Source organism: Piliocolobus tephrosceles, chromosome 11, assembly GCF_002776525.5.
Source record: "Piliocolobus tephrosceles isolate RC106 chromosome 11, ASM277652v3, whole genome shotgun sequence".
NCBI lineage: Eukaryota > Metazoa > Chordata > Mammalia > Primates > Cercopithecidae > Piliocolobus > Piliocolobus tephrosceles.
The window spans coordinates 19,669,546-19,691,302 of record NC_045444.1 but is presented as its reverse complement, the minus strand read 5'-3'; the positions used below and the strand labels follow the sequence as shown (position 1 = coordinate 19,691,302).

The window sequence follows — 21,757 nt, the reverse complement described above, 5'->3', positions numbered from 1 at the left end:
TTTTTTTTTGAGACGGAGTCTCGCTCTGTCGCCCAGGCTGGAGTGCAGTGGCCGGATCTCAGCTCACTGCAAGCTCCGCCTCCTGGGTTCACGCCATTCTCCTGCCTCAGCCTCCCGAGTAGCTGGGACTACAGGCGCCCGCTAACACGCCCGGCTAATTTTTTGTATTTTAGTAGAGACGGGGTTTCACCGTGTTAGCCAGGATGGTCTCGATCTCCTGACCTTGTGATCCGCCCATCTCGGCCTCCCAAAGTGCTGGGATTACAGGCTTGAGCCACCGCGCCCGGCCTTAACTGCTAATTCCTAAATGAAAAATTCTAGGTCGTGTATGGTGGCTCACGCCTGTAGTCTCAGCACTTTGGGAGGCTGAGGTGGGTGGATCATTTGAGGTCAGGAGTTTGAGACCAGCCTGGCCCAACATGATGAAACCTCGTCACCACTAAAAATACAAAAATTAGCTGGGCATGGTTGTGGGTGCTTGTAATCCCAGCTACTTGGGAGGCTGAGACAGAAGAAACACTTGAATTTGGGAGGCAGAGGCTGCAGTGAGCCAAGATTGTACCACTGCACTCCAGCCTGGGTGACAGAGCGAGACTCTGTCTCAAAAGAAAAAAAAAAAAATTTGGATTTAAAAAAACCCTCAATAAGCTAAAACAACTGATAAAAATAATAAAAATATATTAAGAGAAGTTCTGCCTTTAGGCTTAAAAAGCCAACTGGAATAACAGGCATAATGTATCTCCTGAGAGAAATATACATCATCATCTATAAAGTGGTCTTGTCAAAAAGAATAATGAAGCTGACCTGATCAAGTCTGTAGCTTTACAAATTTAGAGGAATAAAGGGGACAGAGGAACATCTTACACAATTCCATAGGGATGCAGTAAAATCCAGAATGTGGAAAACTATAGGAAAAACTACCAGGGAGACCAGAAATCTATATAATAAATTTAAAAACACATCAACCAATAGCAATATATCAAACTGAAAAAAAAGTGTAATATAAATATTGCCTAGATAATTGATGACAAAAAGGATTACTATGAAACTTTCTGGCTTGATAATAGTATCGTGGTTTTTTTTTTTAAATTTCTCATCTTTTAGATACTGATATATTAAAAGATGAAAGCATACAAATGCCTGAGATTTGCTTCAAAATAACCTGGGAGAGATGGTCATACAGGGAGACAGATAACAAAAACCGACCAAATAACAGGAATCACTCATGCAGGATGATGAGTACCTCGAGTTCGTTATTCTGTTCTCTCTCTAGAAATGCTTGTAAATTTACATAACTAAAATTTATTTTGGCCAGGCGCGGTGGCTCACGCCTGCAACCCCAGCACTTTGGGAGCTGAGGCGAGCGAGTGTATCACCTGAGGTCAGGAGTTCGAGACCAGCCTGGCCAACACGGTGAAACCCCGTCTCTGTTAAAAATACAAAAATTAGCCAGGCGTGGTGGTGCATGCCTGTAATCCCAGCTACTCAGGAGGCTGAGACAGGAGAATTACTTGAACCCGGGAGGTGGAGGTTGCAGAGAGCCGAGATCACACCACTGCACTGCAGCCTGGGCAACAGAGTGAGACTCTGTCTCAAAAAAAAAAAAAAAATTATTCTAAAAGGCAACTATATATAATCTTAAAAGATTTATATTTCTTCCTTATATTTTAGAGATACATACTGAAATATTTTACTTGAGATCTGTTCTAAATAAGTGGAAAAAGAAGAGGAGTGGAGGGCACAGATAAGAATACTGGCCATGAAGCTAGGCAATGGATTAATCAGATTTTCTTATACTATTTTTTTTTCTATTTCTGTATATGTTTGAAATTTTCCATAACAAAAAGTTTTTTTTTTTTGTTTGTTTGTTTTTTTTTTTAAGTTACAGGCCTGGATGCAATGGCTCATGCCTGTAATCCCAGCACTTTCAGAGGGCAAGGCAGGAGGATTACTGGAGGACTGGAGTTTGAGACAGACTAAGTAACATAGTGAGACCCCACCTCTGCAAAGAACATAATTTAAAAATTAGGCTGGGCGCGGTGGCTCATACCTATAATCCCAGCACTTTGGGAAGCCAAGGCAAGCAGATGACCTGAGGTTGGGAGTTTGAGACCAGCCTGATTAACATGGAGAAACCCATCCCTACTAAAAATACAAAATTAGCCGGGTGTGGTGGCGCATGCTTGAGAATCGCTTGAATCCGGGAGGTGGAGATTGTGGTGAGCCAAGATTGTGCCATTGCACTCCAGCCTGGGCAACAAAAGCAAAATTCCGTCTCAAAAAAAAAAAAAAAAAAAAATTTTGCCAGGTGTGGTGGTGCACACCTGGAGTCCTAGCTACTCAGGCAGCTGAAGCAGCAGGATCACGTGAGCCCAGGAGTTGGAGATTATAGTGAGCTGTGTTTGTGCCACCGCACTCCAGCCTGGGAGACAGAGCCAGACCCCGCCTCAAAAAAAAAAAAAAAAAATTTTTTTTTTTTTTTAGACACAGGGTCTGGCTCTGTCACCCAGGATGGACTGCAGTGACATGATCACAGCTCACTGCAGTATCAACCTCCCCAGCTTAAGCAACCCTCCCATCTCTCAGCCTCCTGAATAGATGAAATTACAGGCATGTACCACCACACCTGGCTAATTTTGGATTTTTGTAGAGACAAGAGTTCTGCCATGTTGTCCAGGCTGGTCTCGAACTCCTGGGCTTAAGCAATCTGCCCACCTTGGCCTGTCAAAGCACTGGGATTATAGGTGTGAACAACCACAACTGACCAAAAAAAAAATTTTGTAAGCTACAAAAAACTGAGATTAGAGCTGCTACCCACCTCAGATAAGCCAGAGCTTGCAGTTTTAGTCTAGCCAAGCTAACTGTCTACTAAAACAAAAACACTCTTCGCAGGAATACAATGAAATCCAGAGTGTCTACAACAATGCACAAGATATAATACAGCATTTTTTGACATATAAACAAAAAGGAAAATGTGACCCATTCTAAAGGGTAAAGGTGATCAACACAAACCAATCCTCAGATGAGCTAGATATTGAAACTGTCAGACAAGGACTTTAAAGCAGCCATTATAACTCAAATGAGGAAAAGGGAAATACACTTGAAATGAATTAAAAGAATAAAACATAGATTAAGAGTACTCATTCTGCACAACTGTTGTAACTTATGAGTCAAACTGTTTCAAAATAAAAAGTTATAATAAGATAGAAACAGAAATCCTAGAACTAAAAAAATGCATAACAGAATTTTATCTAAAATAAAAAATTCAGTGGATGGGCTTAACATCAGAATGGAGATGATAGTCAGTGAACTTGTAGATCAACAGAATTATCCAATCCAAAGAAGAAGAAAAAATAAGAGTGAAAAAAATAAACCTGTGGGACAATATCATGAAGCCTAATATACATGTAATTCATTCCAGCAAGATATATGGACCAAACTTCCCAAACTTGGTGAAAGTCACACATTTATAGATGCAAGAAACTAGGCAAACTAAAAACAGGATAAATACAAAGAAAAATACACTTAGGCATATCACAGTCAAATTGCTAAAAACCAAAGAAAGAAAGAAATCCTGAAAGCAGCCAGAGAAAACCAACATACTCCTTACAGGGAGGAACAATCAATTTGTGGAGACTTCTCATAGAACACTATGAAGACCAGAACACGGTGGACAATACCTGTAACTGTAAACATAAAATTTTTATATCCAGCAAAAATATCCTTCCAGAATGAAGATGAAACAAAGTCATTTCCCATAAAGAAAACTCCAGACCTGTACAATAAGTAATGCTAAAGGAAAATTTTCAGGCTGAAGGAATATTATACCAGAGGGAAACATGTATCTATCTTCAAAATGGAATAAAGAATTTTGGAAATAATATATATCCAGGTAAATATAATTAAAGTCATTATTCTGTTGTAGACCTAAATGAACATCCATAATAGAGTCCCTCAGGTCTGTACACATCCAGAAGTTGAATGATCCATGGATGCAAAACCTCAAAATCAGACAAACAGCTGTACTTCAAATACTCAAAACCTGTCATGTGTAACTCCACAAGGCAGCATTGATGTTAACAGGAAGTTATGGGGCGTCAAATTTCAGCTCAATATAAGGAAGACTCTTTCTAAAAACTAGAGCTGTTCAACAACAGAACAGGCATCCTAGCAAGGTAATGAGCTTCCCATCATTGAATGCATTCAAATAAAAGCCTGATGATTATTTGTGTGGGATGCTGGAGTAGAATCATCTTTTAGGACACTAATATTCTAACATCTTGATTTATCTACCCCTGGGTAGCCTAATACAAAGTTACATTACACCAAACAACTCCAACCACAATCCCAAAAATTCAGTATAAAATTTCTCTTTTGGCTTTTCTATCAATGAGTTTACAGTCACACCTCTTACTTTTACAAGCTCTATTTCATACTTATCTTTTACCTCTAATTAAAAAATATACATATAATACTATTTTCTTAAATTTATATAGCTTTTTACATGCTATAAAAACAATTCCAAATATAATACGTTAGTTCATTTGAACCTTTCAGAATTCTCTAGGCTAGTAAGACATTTATAAAACTGCTCAGTGTCATGACATTCCTTGAAGCATATAGTGCAATAGCAGAAATTATAAATCAATTGCTCTGGATTGTTGACTATTTGGGAGTCAAGCTGACATTCACTGACTTTACCGTCTTCTGCCACTAAATGACACATGTGTATTTAATACAATCCTTAAATTTTAAGCTAAATAAATGTGAAGAAAAATATATACAATATATTTATTTTTAAAATATTAATATTTAAGTATTAAAATGCAGTGAAGGAGCTTCTATTGTACTCAAAAAGGTACATTAAAAGTTACCTGTTGCAGTATCTGACTTTGCATCAGAAGTGGGTAGTATCTCACAAAGCTCTGCATTTCTGGACTCAGAGTTCTCACAAGTGTTGTTAGGTTCAAATGAGGCAGATGGAGTAGACACTGAACTTTCTGACTGACTGCCATTTGCTACTGATGCTTCACTTTTTAGCGAATGCATCTAGGGAGAAAATAAATAAACTGGATTTTAATTAATAGATAAGAATCTAAACTTACCCTGGCAGCAGAGACCAAAATACAGGTTAATTTATACTCTATAAAAAGAGAAATATGAAATGTTCATAAACAGATGAGTCCAAAATGTATAATCCTAAGCATGATATAATCACATTATGGAATTTACCTGCAAGGTGGCAAGACCATAAAAAGATTTGTTAAAGCACACCATTAATTTTCCCTCAAATTAGATTTCAAAGAAAAAAGTTACAAACCTATTAGCTATTTGTCCAAAGTAGATAGAAATGATTAATTACTGAGTATAAAGTCCTTAAAATATATTAAGCAATATACAGTTAGAGCCTTAATATGACAGCAGCTTTCTCTTTCAACAAAGTTATGGTGATGTTACATTATGTGTTGAGATTGGGGTAAAAGATGGCTGGGCATGGTGGCTCATGCCTGTAATTCCAGCACTTTGGGAGGTCAAGGTGGGCAGATCACTTGAGGTCAGGAGTTCGAGACCAGCCTGGACAAAACCCCGTCTCTACTAAAAATACAAAAATTTAGCTGGGCATGGTGGCACGTGCCTGTAATCACAGCCACTGGGGAGGCTGAGGCAGAAAAATCGCTCGAACCTGGGAGGTAGAGGTTGCAGTGAGCTGAGATCAGTCCACTGCACTCCAGCCTGGGCAACAGAGTGAGACTCCATCTCAAAGAAAAAAAAAAAAAAAAGGTAAAGAAGTCAGTCAAGTATTAAGTACTGGCTACTGGCACCTATAACTTTATGCTATTTACAAAACAGGTGACGAAGACAGTACTTACTACCTTTTAAAATTTTTGGCACGGCAGTTTCCTAAATATACAGAGGAGCTCCAAAAATATTCCAATGTCAGGAAGGGTGCGGTGGCTCACGCCTGTAGTCTCAGCACTTTGGGAGGTCAAGGCGGGCAGATCACCTGAGGTCAGGAGTTTGAGACCAGCCTAGCCAACAAGGTGAAACCCCTTCTCTACTAACAATACAAAAATTGTATTGTGCCTGTAATCTCAGCTACTTGGGAGGCTGGGGCAGGAGAATCACTTGAACCTGGGAGGTGGAGGCTGCAGTTGGGCTGAGATCACACCACTGCACTCCAGCCTGGGTGACAGAACAAGACTTCATCTCAAAAAAAAAAAAAAAAAAAAAAAAAAATTCCAACTCCTGACCTACCATTTACAGAAATAACAGTTCTGTTCCTTCTTACCTGTCGGACTTTGTGAATTCTTGTAACAAGTTCATCTGCAGAAATACTTCCTGCTATTACTTCCAAGGGAATTCCACTGTCTCCAATAAAGAAACTGGATGGAACACACACTACAGGATCTGTACAGTTTAATTAAGTCTAACAATTCATGTGAAACAAAAGGATAGTTTTATGAAATATTATTGGTAACAAAGGAAAACAAATCTTTGTGATTTTCACAACATAATCTAACATATTTATTAAATAATTTCAAGTACCACATCATTATACCTGTAGTATTAATACATGTGACACGTTAATTTATGAGGTATATTCAAGTGAAGAATCTACTACATTCTCCTCTATCGTAACTTCCTTGCCCATCCATCTTGCTGCCAGCTGACTCTTGCAAACTACTTGTAACATTCCAACCCAACTGCTCTATATTTTTTTTCAGATATTCACATTTTTAAAACTCCCTATCCTATCTTTAGCTATAATGTATTATCTCAATGTATGGGGTGCACTACACTGTTGAGTTACTTTTATATATCTTTGAAATTTTCTATAATATTTTTCTACAATGAGGACACTTAGTAATAAAGTTTCCATAAAAAAGAATGTATGATTTCCTAAATAAAATGAATAATTTCTAAATTTCATAAATACCAAAAGGTAAATAAATGTATATATATAAGCAATTCTTTACGAAAGGATACAGATTTGTGAAAACTGTAGGCAGGCTTCACTATAAAACAAAATCAAACAGAAAATTACTAGATGAATGCAAGTATTTTCTAAATACTGAGTTGTTTTAATAAAATTTACTGTACCAACCACAAGTATTTTCCTGAAACTACCAGTGTCTTTCACAGCAATCAGGTAGAAGGAGAAAAATATAATTCTTATTTCATTAAGACTTTTTCTGGTTTGTTTTATAATTTTCAGATGAAAGAATTATTTGTGGCTGGGCATGGTGGCTCATGCTTATAATCCCAGCACTTTGGGAGGCTGAGGCAGGTAGATCACTTGAGATCAAGAGTTTGAGACCAGCCTGGCCAACACGGTGAAACACCAGCTCTACTAAAAATACAAAAATTAGCTGGGCGCAGTGGCAAGTGCCTATAATCCCAACTACTTGGGAGGCTGAGGTGGGAGAATCGCTTGAACCCAGGAGGCGGAAGTTTCAGTGAGCCAAGATCGCATCATTGCCCTCCAGCCTGGGCAACAAGAGCAAAAGTCTGTCTCAAAGCTCACAGCTGTAATCTAAGCACTCTGGGAAGCCGAGGTGGGTGGATCACAAGGTCAGGAGTTGAGACCAACCTGGCCAACATGGTGAAATCCAGTCTCTATTAAAACTGCAAAAGTTAGCTGGGCATGGTGGCACAAACCTGTAATCCCAGCTACTGAGGAGGCTGAGGCAGGAGAATTTCTTGAACCTACCTGGTAGCCGGAGGTTGCAGTGAGCTGAGATCACGCCATTGCACTCTGGCCGGGACAACAGAGTGAGACTTCGTCTCAAAAAAGAAAGAACTATTTGCTCTTACAACCCACAAGCTAGTGGCTGCATCTGGTGGCTAAAAAATTAATTTGTTATCTGCCATGCTACTTCCTCAGTGGCAAGTATACCTGAATACAATATCTTAACCTGGAATATGAAGATATAAGGCCTACGACTTACTTAGGTGTGTGATAATGTAATAGTCTATAATAACAAAGGATTAAAAACAAACTATCTACCTATAAAAACTGAATAATTATGCAATCATAAAAAAAGGCAGGCCAGCACTGTGGCTCACGTCTGTAATCCCAGCACTTTAGGAGGTCAAGGCAGGTGGATCACGAAGTGAGGAAATTGTGACCAGCCTGGCAAACATGGCAAAACTCTGTCTCTACTAAAAATACAAAAATTGGCCTGGCATTGTGGCTCGCACCTGTAATCCCAGCATTTTGGGAGGCCGAGGCAAGTGGATCACAAGGTCAGGAGTTCGAGACCAGTCTGGTCAACATAATGAAACTCCCTCTCGACTGAAAATACAAAAAATTAGCTGGGTTTGGTGGTGTGCACCTGTAATTCCAGCTACTTGGGAGGCTAAGGCAGGAGAATTGCGTGAACCTGGAAGGCAGAGGTTGCAGTGAGCTGAGATTGTGCCATTGCACTCCAGCCCAGGGACAATGTGAGACTCCGTCTCAAAAAAAAAAAAAAGAAAGAAAAAGGTATGGAAAAGTATGTCAAAATGCTATTAATACTATTTTTGTAAAACACGGAAGGAAAACAAACACTAACACGATGCAGTCAACAAAATCCAGACGGGAGGAAACCACAGAACAAATGTATACAAAAAATGATCTGGTGTCTTTAAAATACAAATTCCAAAGGCAGGGGAGTTGGAGGAGAGGCCTACATACTGAGAGAAATCAATGCATCCCAATGTGTGGTCCTTGAATAATTTTGAACTAAAAAACTGCAATAAAGTAATAAAACTATGACTTTGAAGAGACAACTGAAAAGTAGAACACTGGTTGGTTATCTGATATTAAAGAATTATTAGTTTGTGAATTATTAATATTCATGTTTAAAAAATTCACAATCCTTGTATTTCGGAGACATACTAAAATATTTATAGATGAAGTGATACAGTGACTGTGATTTGTTTCAAAATTGTTTGGATTGAGTGGAAATGGGTGGGGGTAAAGATGAAACAAGACTGACCATGAATTAATTACCAAAGCTAGTAGACAAGTACATGGGGTACATTACACTGTTACATTACTTTCATATATGTTTGAAACTTCCTACAATAAAAATGTTTTTAAAAGATGGGGAGGAGGAATGGAGAAACAAAACAGACTTGTGGACAACAGGTACTGTGAGGAACATAGAAATGTCCTTATTTCTATTGATTAAATGACTCCATTCCCAAAAATAGGATTCAAAACAGTGAGTGATCAACCTCTTAGAGATATTCAATGTATGATTTACCACTACTTCCAAGTTTTTAGAAGCTGGAGATCACTGTTCTTTTTGCATTCCTGGTACATGTTAGATGGCTGCTTGGTGGACTAGGAAAGCTTGAAGGTTTTTCAGCAGGATTCATGATGCATTTAGCAAATGGCAGTTATAATTTAAGTTCCTAATATGCCTTAGATATCCAAAAACATAACATTCTTTTTTTTTTTTTTTTTTTTTGAGACAGTCTTGCTCTCTCTCCTGGGCTATAGTGCAGTGATGCAGTCACTGCTCACTGCAGCCTCAATTTCAACCTCCTGGGCTCAAGTGATCCTCTTACCTCAGCCTCCCGAGTAGTTGGGATTACAGGCATGTGCCACCACACCTGGCTAATTTTTGTATTTTTTTTTTTTTTAGTAGAGACAGGGTCTCACTGTGTTGCCCAGACTGGTTTCAAACTCCTGACCTCAAGTGATCCGCCTGTCTTGGCCTCCCAAAGTTCTGGGATTACCGGCGTGAGCCACTGTGCCTGGCCTACATTCTTTTTTTTTTTTGTTTAAGACAGAGTTTGACTCTGTCACCCAGGCTGGAATGCAGTGGCATGATCACAGCTCACTGTAGTCCCAATCTTCAGGGACCAAGTGATCCTCCTGTCAGCCTCCCAAGTAGCTAGGACCATAGGCACACACCACACTCCTAATTGTATTATTATTTTTTGTAGAGACAGGGTCTCACTATGTTGCCCAGGCTAGTCTCTTAACTCCTGGGCTCAAGCGATCCTCCCCTCAGTCTCCCAAGTAGCTGGGATCACAGGCACACACCACACTCCTAATTGTATTACTATTTTTTGTAGAGACAGGGTCTCACTATGTTGCCCAGGCTAGTCTCTAACTCCTGGGCTCAAGCAATCCTCCCACCTCAGTCTCCCAAAGTGCTAGACGTGCCCAGCCCAACATCAACATTCTTACAGTCCAAGAGTGTCACTATAAATCAAAGATAATACTCACAAATTTTAAAACTAATAAAATATTAAAACATAAACAAACCTTTTGGTATCGATTTTAATAGCAACAAAACTGTTTGAAGATGCTTCTGTAACTTTATCATCTTCCCAACTTGCAGCCATCCGTGTAGACTGTTCATCATCACCTGTAGAACATTTAAAAAATTCTTATACCAGGCCGGGATCTGCTGATTGCAAATTCTTTTTCCCTGGAAAACGAAAACTTCAAATAAAATATAATCCCACCTATACTACTTTCTGCCAAATTTGAAAACTGAATTTTCCACTAAATGAAAAGTGTGACTGCATACATAGTTCACATCATGAAGAGCAATGAAAACAAACTACATTGGACTATTTAAATGACACAAAGTATTTCATAAAAGAAATCATCTAAATTATGATGTGAAAAGTACCACAACAATAAGTAGTCATAGGCAGAAATGTGCAGTGCCTATCTGGGCTTTTGTACATGAGATTTTAGAAAATTAAAAGTTGCGGGCTGGATGCAGTGGTTCACGTCTATAATCCCAGCACTTTGGGAGGCCAAGGCGGGTGGGTAGATCACCTGAGGTCAGGAGTTCGAGACCAGACTGGCCAACATGGTGAAACCCCATCTCTACTTAGCCGGGTGTGGTGGCACATGTCTGTAATACCAGCTACATGGGAGGCTGAGGCAGGAGAATCACTTGAACTCGGAAGGTGGAGGCTGCAGTGAGCTGAGATCGCGCCACTGCACTCCAGCCTGGGTGAGAGAGTGAGACTGTCTATACAGAGAGGAAAAAAAAAGTCTGTTATCTGTCCTTTATGTGGCACCTTTCTGTTGAGTTCAACATCTCCACTCTACAGCATTTATACTCCAAAATTCTTCCAATGTAGACAGAGGCAGGTACAATTCTGTTTGCAATTTTGGACTTGCCTTTTATTGTAGGTATGCTAATTATAAAAGGTAGGCTAAACTATAACTAATCTATGGTGATGGAATTCAGTATAGTGGCTACCTTGATAGAGGGGAAAGGTACCACCAACTGAGAAAGAGCATGAAGGAGCCTTCTGGAATGCTGAAAATGTTCTGTATCTTTTTTTTTTTTTTTTTTGAGATGGAGTTTTACTCTTGTTGCCCAGGCTGCAGTGCAATGGCATGATTTTGGCTCACTGCAATCTCTGCCTCCCGGGTTCAAGAGATTCTCCTGCCTCAGCCTCCTGAGTAGCTGGAATTACAGGCGCCCGCCACCACGACCGGCTAATCTTTTGTATTTCTAGTAGAAACGGGGTTTCACTATGTTGACCAGGCCAATTTAACGCACCTTAGCCTTCTTCACTGCCGATATTCGTTTATGGTAACTCCATCCTTTCAGTTCTCAGGCCAAAAACTTTAGTTTTCCTTGATTGCAATTGACCTATCTCCAAAATACATCAATAATGTAACTATTTCTTACCACCTCCATTACTGCTACCCTGATCCAAGCTATCACATCTCACCTAGAAGCCTAGTAAAAGCCTCCAAATTGGTCTTCCTGCTAAGTCTATTCTTAACACAGCAACCTTCTCTAAAAAAAAAAAAAGATCGTATCAACTCTCTGCTTAGATCACACAATGGCTCCCCATTTTCCTCAGAGTAAAAGCCAAAATCCTTACAGGGGGCTACAAGACCCACACACTAGGCCTCCAACTACTTCTGTGACATCATCCCTTTTTCCTTTCTTGCTATTTTTTCCTTCTATTCCTGAAATACGAAAGACACTCCAGCTATAAGGTCTTTGTACTAGTTGTTTCCTCTGCCTGGAATGTTCTTCTCCCAGATAACTACATGGTTAACTTCCAACTCCCTTAAAACTTTGCTCAAATATCAGCTCAATAAAGCTGATACTTAATCACTCACTTTAATATTACAACTTCCCTAATCACTCACTTTAAAATTACACTCAAGACATTCCCAAAGCTCTTTTATCTCCTGTTCTGTTTTTCTGTATTACTTATCACCTTCCAATATATTATGCATTTTTAATTATGTTTACTAGTATCTACCTCCCCTAACTAGAATGAAGGTTCCATGAAGGCAAGGATTGGTTCCATTTTATTTACTGACAAGACTAAAATCCCTACAAAACAATACAGTAGGTACTCAGTAAGTACTCTGTGGAGTCGCTAAATGCCTCATATAGTTAAGTATGATGGCATGCCTATAATAATTGCCTCTAATGCTGTTTATTTGAATATATTTTGCGAGATGAGATTCAGGAATACCAGAAATAGGAGTTTGAGAAATTTGGCCACGTAAAAGTTAACGGGGCCAGGCGCGGTGGCTCATGCCTGCAATCTCAGCACTTTGGGAGGCCGAAGTGGGTAGATCACAAGGTTAAGAGATCTAGACCAGCCGGGCACGGTGGCTCATGCCTGTAATCCCAGCACTTTGGGAGGCCAAGGCGAATGGATCACGAGGTCAGGAGACTGAGACTATCCTGGCTAACACAGTGAAACCCCGTCTCTACTAAAAATACAAAAAATTAGCTGGGCGTGGTGGCACATGTCTGTAGTACCAGTTACTCGGGAGGCTGAGGCAGGAGAATCGCCTGAACCAGGGAGGTGGAGATTGTAGTGAGCCGAGATTGCACCACTGCGCTCCAGCCTGGTGGCAGAGCGACACTCCACCTAAAAAAAAAAAAAAAGTAAAGAGGACTAGAATGCATCCACAGATCAAATGCTCCATTAGCAGACTCCCAGATGCTGAAGACGCAAAATAACAAGAAGTTACTATTTGCAAGTGAGATCACTCTGAATGCATCTTCAGAAACCATCGGATGAGGAGAGATGTAAGATTCCAAATAAATGACTCACCTACCAAAGAAAAATAACTGTATGCGAACATTCTTACTACAAACACTTCTCATAGAAGGCTGTGAAGAGTGAGAAATTCTTTCCATTCATTATTTTATATGTTCACTATTTTATTGCACATTTATTTTGTTCTAGGCATTGAACTGTATACTAAATATAAACCAAATGACACACTGTCTGCCTTCAACACAGCTTAAAATCTAATGCTATACAAAATTTTTAAACAAATAGACACTATACATAATTACAGTAATAAATGCTATGAAAAAGAAAACTATGAGAGAAAGTAACAAGAGAACTCTTTATAATGGTCAGAGAAGCCCTCTCTGAGGTGACAGTTAAGCTAAAATGTAAAGGATGGAAGAGTTCACCATGCAGAAGGAACATGTGTGTAGGGAAAGGCCTATGTGATTGGCAACGTTGTGAACAACCGAGCTCAAGACAAGACTGAAGAGTTCAAAGATGACTGTCTCACATTTATGGTTTATCCAACAAGATGTATGGTAGTGCCACTCAGATGCAGAACACTGGGAGAGAAACACAGGTTTAGGCAATATATACATGTTTAGGCTTGAGAATCCTGGGAGGATCTAAACAGGGATATCATGTAAGTAGCTGAAAGTATAAATCTTGCTTCTTGTGAGGCTGGTGTGTCACTCCTTCACCTATAGTGTCCCAAAAGTCTCAACCCCACTGGCAGTGTCTGTCCTAGACTCAGCAGTGGTGGAAAGCCGAATGGAATTACTCAATGCTCAACGACAACTTTCCTAATACTACTGAGTGGGATGATTGACAGCTAACTCTGGTATCTTTCTTTTCCTATTTTTAATCAAATTATCGACCATGAAGTTAGGTGGGCCTAAGATTTTAGGAGAAAATATCGTATCCTTGGTATCAGCAGTATCTTAAGTGAAGGCACTTAAAGAGATCAACAGGAACTCAGAAGCAAAGAGTTGCAGACCCTCATAGAGTCTTTCTGACGTAAAAAAAATCTCAACTGCGCCAGGAGCGGTGGCTCACGCCTGTAATCCCAGCATTCTGGGAGGCCGAGGCGGGTGGATCACGAGGTCAGGAGTTCAAGACCAGCCTGGCCAAGATGGTGAAACCAAGTCTCTACTAAAAATATACAAATTAGCTGGGCGTGGTGGTGGGTGCTTGTAATCCCAGCTACTTGGGAGGCCGAGGCAGAGAATTGCTGGAACCCAGGAGGCGGAGGTTGCAGTGAGCTCAGATCGTGTCACTGCACTCCAGCCTGGGCGACAGAGCGAGACTCTATCTCAAAACAAAAACAAGAACAAAAACAAAAACAAAATCTCAACTGCTCAAAACCTAAAGGCTTCTGTGGTCTACATTCACCAAAAAAGGTAGTCAATGGCTTCTGTCATTAACAAAGTTTAGCCTACCTACCTAGCAACACTAGCCAGTGAACAGATACCTTTATTTCAGTCTTCTTGTCAGATTATTCCACCTTCCCAGGTATTAAAATGAAAATCGTTCTGTTTCACTTACTTTACACAGTCACAATACTTTGAAAATCATATTAATCTGTTGGCTGAAGTAGTAGTAATCTCTCCAGTCTCCAGACATTAACTCTACAATATTCTTTAATTCATCCATGAAAATGTCACTAACTACAGACAACTTGCCTGAAACATTTCCCACTTGAATAGTTCTGTGAACCGAAGTGTACTCTTGAGATCACTTCTTCCAGCTATAAAGATATCTTTCAATTTTTCCATTAAGTTGGTATATTATTACTGAGGTCTCAGACCTAAGAAAATCACGAGTTCTGGCTTCAAAGTCATGAAGAAAGCTCTAAGCAATCTGTAAGTGTGTTGTTTCATGAGTCCAGTATCTACATATTCCTAGAGTGACACTAATCCTACTTAGTCTTGGGGACTAAGTAGGCTAAAACTTTAAAAAAGCTAGCTGTATTTTGGAACAGGTCAAGGAACAGACTTCTTTGTGAGACTGCTAACAGTCTTCCTGCAAACATTCAAGATTACATGTATTTAGAATATAATGTAATCATCATTACAATGATGAATTACAATATAATGTAATCATCATTACAATAATGAATACCATGTAATCATCACTAAAAAGTTAATTGAAGAAAGTATATATACACACAAAGCCCCGAAAGGCAAGACCTTTAACTTTATTTAACTATTCCAATAATTTGTACTAGAGCTTCCAAATATTAGTATTTGTTAATAAAAATCTCTCATTTCTTTTTTTAAATTAACTAATTCACCTCAAGAGTGCCTTCTAGAAATGTTTGGACATTTGTTCAAAAACACGACTACCATAATCCTAGATTTCTGATTTCTATACCAATTTAAAATTGTTCAGTTTTTTCCTTAAGAAACAAAAAAGCGGACAGTTTTTTTGAAGCTACTAAAAAATTTGACTGTTAAGACAACATGTAAATCCTTTCTGTGACCCTAGTGCAAGTCACTTTATGACTGCTGACCTAAGAGCCTAATCTATAAAATGGGGATAATTAAACCTGTTCTATTTACTGCAAGGATCAACTGAGATATTAGAAGAAAAACAATTTAAAACCTACTACTGTAGGTTTTAAACCTACTGCAGTCAAAATCCTACTACTGTACACAATAAGCATAGTGTCATTTACTTTTCCATTTTCAATCCATTTTTTTCTTACAGGATTACAGAATTTATGTAAAGTATAATATAAACCCCAGACAGCATAACAGAATCTAAACTACTCAAGCTCTTCTAATAAACAGCATTGAGCTAAAAATTTAGCGTAATAAAACAATTATAAATTCCAAATTTAATGCTGAATGACATTCACGTTTCAGTAATTCGTTCTTCACTGCAGTGCATAAAGTTATAGAGCTATTAAGAGACGTGAATTATGAATAAATTGTTATTAAATAAAAATAGTTGAAGAAATACAACTCAAATTAACAATAGCCACAAACATTGATTTGATCCATGTAATGAGAACGAGCAGAACCGTAGAGGCAGGGAGTTTACTGTAAATCTATAAGATTTCAGTAATAAAACAGGAGAATATGGAGAAAAACAGCCCAGATCAACATAGAGTAAATGAGTTAATAGAGGATCTCAAAGTCGTGTAGCTTTCAGCCTAGGAAGACAATAAACGGAAGAAACCAAGGACTGAACGTCTATTTCTTTGAAACTAATGGATTTTTTTTTTTAAACTTGCAACATTATTTCACACTAGATCCCTTACCAAGACTGTCACTAAAAAAAATTAAACCTCTATTTGGCTCAAAAGTTTACGTTTCAGGAACAAACTAACACCAGTAACCGTGAACATCAGGTGGTTTCTCTTTGTTGCTTATGGATGACACAGCTTTCTTCCCGACCGTCCGCAACTAATTACAACCCAACTGCTTGCCTAATGGCCTGTTCCTACCTCCACCTAAACAGTAGTAAAGAAGCGAGGGTACAAGCAGCCCAAAGAGGGTCCTTGCAGACAGAGAGGGGCGTCAGGCAGAGGGTCGCGAGGGTCTGGCTGCGCAGGGGAGAGGTTCGGGGGGACGAGTGGGGCTGGGCGGCTGGGGCCTGCTGGCCGCGTCCCTCGCCCGGAGCCGAGAGATTTCGGCGGGGCTCGGGGCGCTATGAAGACCAGAGCCAGACAGTGCCTCTGGCCCGGGTGCCGGGAGAGGCAGCGTGGGGCAAGGCCCGCTTTATCTCAAACGGACAGGGGACAGCTACGGGCCGGCAGCTCGGGCCTCTGAGGAACGGAGGAAAGGTTGGGGCGCCCGGGCCTGAAGGAACAGGGCGCTGAGGGTCTGCATGGCCCCTGTGGAGGATCTGGCGGCGGAGTCGCAGCCCTCCCTGGGGCGCGGGGTAGTAGTGGCAGTTGTGCAAGCCGACAGGCGCCCGCGTCTCGGGGAGGGCGGGCCGGCGGCTGAGGTATAGAAGAGGATGAAGGTAGGCCGGAGGGGGGTCCCGGACGCCTCTCGAGCCCCTGCCTCCTTCACCTGCCACGAACACCACGAAGACCGCGCCGCTCCTTTTGGCCGTCGCGATGGCGGCCGGAATGGCGCCCTGGAACCACAGCATCGCTCCCTTCGGGCCCAGCCGCTCGCTCGGTGTGTAGTCTCCGCAGTCCCGGAACCGGCTCCGCCCTCCGTCTTCGTCCGGCTCTGCGGCCCCCGCAACCTCGGCTGGTGCGGCCCCCACCTCCGGCTCAGCACAAGCGCGCAGGCCCGTCAGCGCCACCCGGTGACGCGCGCTAGCGCACGCGAGAACACCCCACGTCACATGACGCAACCCGTCGCTGTTCGTGCCCCAGGGCCTTCTCTCTTTGGCGAGTAAGTAGTGCGTGCGCGTGCCCGCTAGGCCTCCGGCCGCGCAGTCCAGGAAGTGGAGGAAGGCGGTGGGAAGGATGACTAACCGCTACGATACGTCGGCGGCGCCTGCAGTGAGGCATGATGGGAATTGTAGTCCACTTAGGCTTATTCGCCTCCATATTGTGGAGCATGTAACTGTGGGTTCTGAGGCACGGCTAAAGGGGGCAGTAGTGAGGGCCACTACACATTCTGTAAAGGGGAGAGGGAGAAAGAGAAGTGTCACTCCGACTGGCATATTCTATTCTCAGCCTCGTTGAGACTCCAACTGTGGAAGAAATCGTCCTCGCATGGAACTAAATGGGCTTTGTAGGGATTAACTCCGAGGCTTTGCTTTCTTCTGAACGTAGCCCAACCTTGTAGAAACGCAGGATACACATCGCAAGTCACCTTCTGTAATAACCTGTAGTCCATGTGCCTAAGCGGAGGAATTGGTAGCACGCAGGCCTTAAGCAATTTCCTAGACACTGGATAGAGATCATTCCAAAACTTCAAAACCCGTTAGGCTATTGCCACAGCTACTTTTTAAAGTAACACAAAAGCAGAAAATAGATTATTTTCCAGCTACTTTCCATGGTAATACAAAAGAGACTAGATAGTGATTTATTTTCCAATTTTCTGGGAGCATGTCCTATAATCAAGATGTGGCGCTTTGTGGTTGGCTGCCATTAAATGAAAACTGATCCATATTTCTTTCATGAAAAAACATGGTCCGTAATAACTATTAGCTAAAGGCTTGCATGGTTTATTTACAGTTGCATATACTATTATGTTAAATTCTACATCAATTAAATTTATCTTCCAGCAGTACAACTATCTGACAATCTTTGCAAGATAAAGGAAGTGATACATCTGAATATACCACCTTTCCTACAGATATTTTCCCTAAAAATAGCTAATTATTTGAGCTTCGATTTTTGTACTTTTTCTCCCAATCAGGCCTTTCATATATAGTGTTATTATAAACTGAGACATAATGCTGATTAGGGACAGTTGCTTCTATAGGACACAAGTCCTATAGAAAAATTAGAGTTGACCTTCAACATCAACTTTAACGGACTTCTTGAAATTTGATCAATCTAGAAATTATTCCAATAGAGTTATGTCTTTAATTATCTCTAATTTTAGAATTAAATAAGAATCCTTCATAGTTATATATTCATTTGTCAAGTGTTTATTGCTCATCTATTATGAGCGAGACATTGTGCCTGGCACTGGTAAGGAGGTGAGGCAGTCAGAAAAAGGCCCTGTCTTTGTGACTGTACAGTCTGGTAAGGAAGACAGACATTGAATAAGTGATTATTAGTGATGATGAATGTCACAGAAGGGTAACTCAGAGTGCTACAGAAGTGTATGAAGATGGGACCGAACACAGACTAATGGAATCAGAAAGGGCCTTCATGAGGAAATGACATGTCGGGGAACTCTAGGTAGGTGAAGGAGAAAGCCATTCCACATGGAGCAAGCAGCAGTGTGAGGTTCTGAAGCAAGCAAACACAGTGCACTTGCAGAACTAAAAAATGCCCAGTGTGGCTATAACATAGAAAGAGGAGTGTGGTACAAGTGAGACTGGAAAGCTAGGCAAGGATCAGATGATACAGAGTCTTGAAAATCATGTTAAAAATTTTAAGACATTTTTCTAAGGATTACAGGAAGCCATTGAAAAATGTTAATCAGAAGAGCTGGCCAGGCACAATGGCTCATGGCTGTAATCCCAGCACTTTGGGAGGCCGAGGCGGGCAGATCACGAGGTCAGGAGTTCGAGACCAGCCTGACCAACATGGGGAAACCCCATCTCTACTAAAAATACAAAAATTAGCCAGGCATGGTGGCGCACGCCTGTAATCCCAGCACGCAGGAGGCTGAGGCAGGAGGATGGGAGGCGGAGATTGCAGTGAGCCAAGATCGCGCCACTGCCCTCCAGCCTGGGTGAAAGAGCAAGACTACATCTCAAAAAAAAAAAAAAAAAAACAAAAACAAAAACAAAATTAAACAGATACATATAAGACTTCCATTTTTAAATTGTAGCATAGCAATTGAATAGATTGGATTTGAAGTGGAAAGGCTGAATGTGAAGAGACCAGCATAAGAGGCACTTATTCATGTATTAACATGAGGGAGATGGTGAAGTGGATACTTTTGATATTCTGGAGACAGCCCCAATATATTTTGTTGATTCCATGTGGAGGTTGAGGAAGAAGTACTCAAGAAGGGATTTTGCAGCCAGGTGTGGTAGCTCATGCCTGTAATCCAAGCACTTTGGGAGGCAAAGGCAGGAGGATTGCTTGAACCCAGGAGTTTGAGGCTGCAGTGAGCCCTGACTGCACCACTGCACTCCAGCTTGGGCGACAGAGTAAGACCCTGTCTCTAAAGAAAAGAGAGAGAGAGAGAGAAATTTGGGGTATCTGCCTTGAGAAGTTGTAAAGATGGTACTGAGATAGGCAACACTGAAAGCAGCGCAGGATGGTGGTGAGGTTGTTCATGAAAGTGTGAGTTCAATATTAAACGTGTGTTTGGAGTACTACTAGAGAGATACTCACATGGAAGTGTTAAGTAGGCAGATAGCTATTAGTCTTGGAGCTCAGACAACAGTTCTTAACTAGAGATAGGAAACTGAGACTTCTCTATATACAGGGGATCAGTGAGGCACTGGAGGATAACGATACCATTACGTAGGGAGATGGTGCAAAGTGAGGTAAGAGCATGATTGAGGTCTTACGGCCTCCAACGTTTATAGGATTGTATTAAAAAGTATAAACCAGTAAAAGAGACTTAGCAGGAAAGGCAGAGTGTGGGGTGGTGGAAGAAAATGGGAGAGTGTGTGATATCAAGGAAGCCAAGGGTAGAAAGAGTCTTAAGAAAGGAGAAGCAGTGGTGTGGAATGCTGTTGTTGGGTCAATTAAGTTGAGAGACTAAAAATGTCCATTGTTTTTAGTAACACAGAGGTCATTTTAAGCTTAGCAAGAGCAATTCTCATGATTCTTGCGTACAGAAGCCAGATGGCAGAAGGTTGAAAAGTAAGGGGAGGTAAAGAGTCAGTGAGTGTGAAGGTGAGGAGGAAGAAAAGAACATTAGCTGGACAGGAATTTGGATTGGGAAAGACAACCTTTTTAAAGATGGGTGAGATTTGCACAAAATTAAATGCTGGTGGAAAGGAGCTGGTCTTAGATTAAACAAATGAGAAGACAGAAGGCCCCTCTGGAGATGGGAGGGAAAATGGAGTACATAGCACATTCTGTTGATGGCCGATCCAGCAGTCATTCTTTTACCATGCCTTTATTATTCCCTCCTGACAGAGTTCACTTTCTTTTTTTTTTTTTTTTTTTTTGAGACGGAGTCTTGCTCTGTCGCCCAGGCTGGAGTGCAGTGGCGCCGTCTCGGCTCACTGCAAGCTCTGCCTCCCGCGTTCATGCCATTCTCCTGCCTCAGCCTCCTGAGTAGCTGGGACTACAGGCACCCGCCACCACGACTGGCTAATTTTTTGTATTTTTAGTAGAGACGGGGTTTCACTGTGTTAGCCAGGATGGTCTCAATCTCCTGACCTCATCATCCACCCACCTCTGCCTCCCAAAGTGCTGGGATTACAGGCGTGTGCCACTGTGCCCGGCAACAGATTTCACTTTCTACTGAGAGGCGAAACTGCCAGGCTGAGGTGGATGGATCACTTGAGGTCAGGCATTTGAAACCAGCCTGGCCAACATGGTGAAATCCCATCTCTACTAAAAATACAAAAATTAGCCAGGCATGGTGGTGCACACCTGTAATCCCAGCTACTTGGGAGGCTGAGGCATGAGAATCGCTTGAACCCGGGAGGTGGAGGTTGCAGTGAGCCGAGATTGCACCACTGCACTCCAGCCTGGGCAACAGAGTGAGACCCTATCTCAAACAACAACAAGAAGAAGAAGAACAAAGCAACCTGCTAGATACTGGGCTTTTCAACGTCCCCTTCAACCTCCCCTTGAAGCCAGTAGGACTTTGTAGGAAGGGTAGGGGGTGGGAGGGGCTACTTCTAGGAAACGCTTTCCTAATAAAAGACATATAGAAGAAAGCACAGATTGGGCACAGTGGCTCATGCCTATAATCCCAACATGTTGGGAGGCTGAGATGGAAGGATTGCTTGAGGCCAGGAGTTTGAGACTAGCCTGGGCAACATAGTGAGACTGTCTCTACAAAAAAAAAAAAAAAAAAAAAATTAGCCAGGTGTGGTGGTGTGTGTCTGTAGTCCTAGCTACTCAGGAGGCTGAGGTGGAAGGATTGCTTGAACTCAGGAGGTTGAAGTTGCAATGAGCCATGCTCACACCATGGCCCTCCAGCCTGAGTGACAGAGTGAGAGCCTGTCTCAA

The 21,757-nt window shown here is 41.3% G+C and overlaps 2 protein-coding genes across 2 annotated transcripts in view; one reads left to right on the top strand and one right to left on the bottom strand.

The window, feature by feature from the left end:
* UBXN4 (UBX domain protein 4) overlaps nucleotides 1-17,456 on the bottom strand; it is a 40,891-nt gene extending 23,435 nt beyond the window's left edge. Inside the window, exons 1-5 of the mRNA XM_023193774.1 lie at nucleotides 17,046-17,456; nucleotides 10,265-10,367; nucleotides 6,988-7,016; nucleotides 6,290-6,408; nucleotides 4,875-5,049 (exon numbers count right to left, since the gene is read on the bottom strand). Coding sequence (XP_023049542.1) covers nucleotides 4,875-5,049; nucleotides 6,290-6,408; nucleotides 6,988-7,016; nucleotides 10,265-10,367; nucleotides 17,046-17,127 — 508 coding nt within the window. The 5' untranslated portion in view covers nucleotides 17,128-17,456. The remainder of the gene's footprint in view (nucleotides 1-4,874; nucleotides 5,050-6,289; nucleotides 6,409-6,987; nucleotides 7,017-10,264; nucleotides 10,368-17,045) is intronic.
* Nucleotides 15,953-18,218, top strand: LOC113220386. Its single transcript, XM_031936414.1, has one exon. It carries the CDS (start codon nucleotides 16,403-16,405, stop codon nucleotides 16,847-16,849), a length of 447 nt encoding a protein of 148 aa, XP_031792274.1. The 5' UTR covers nucleotides 15,953-16,402; the 3' UTR covers nucleotides 16,850-18,218.
* The last annotated feature ends 3,539 nt before the right edge of the window (nucleotides 18,219-21,757 follow it).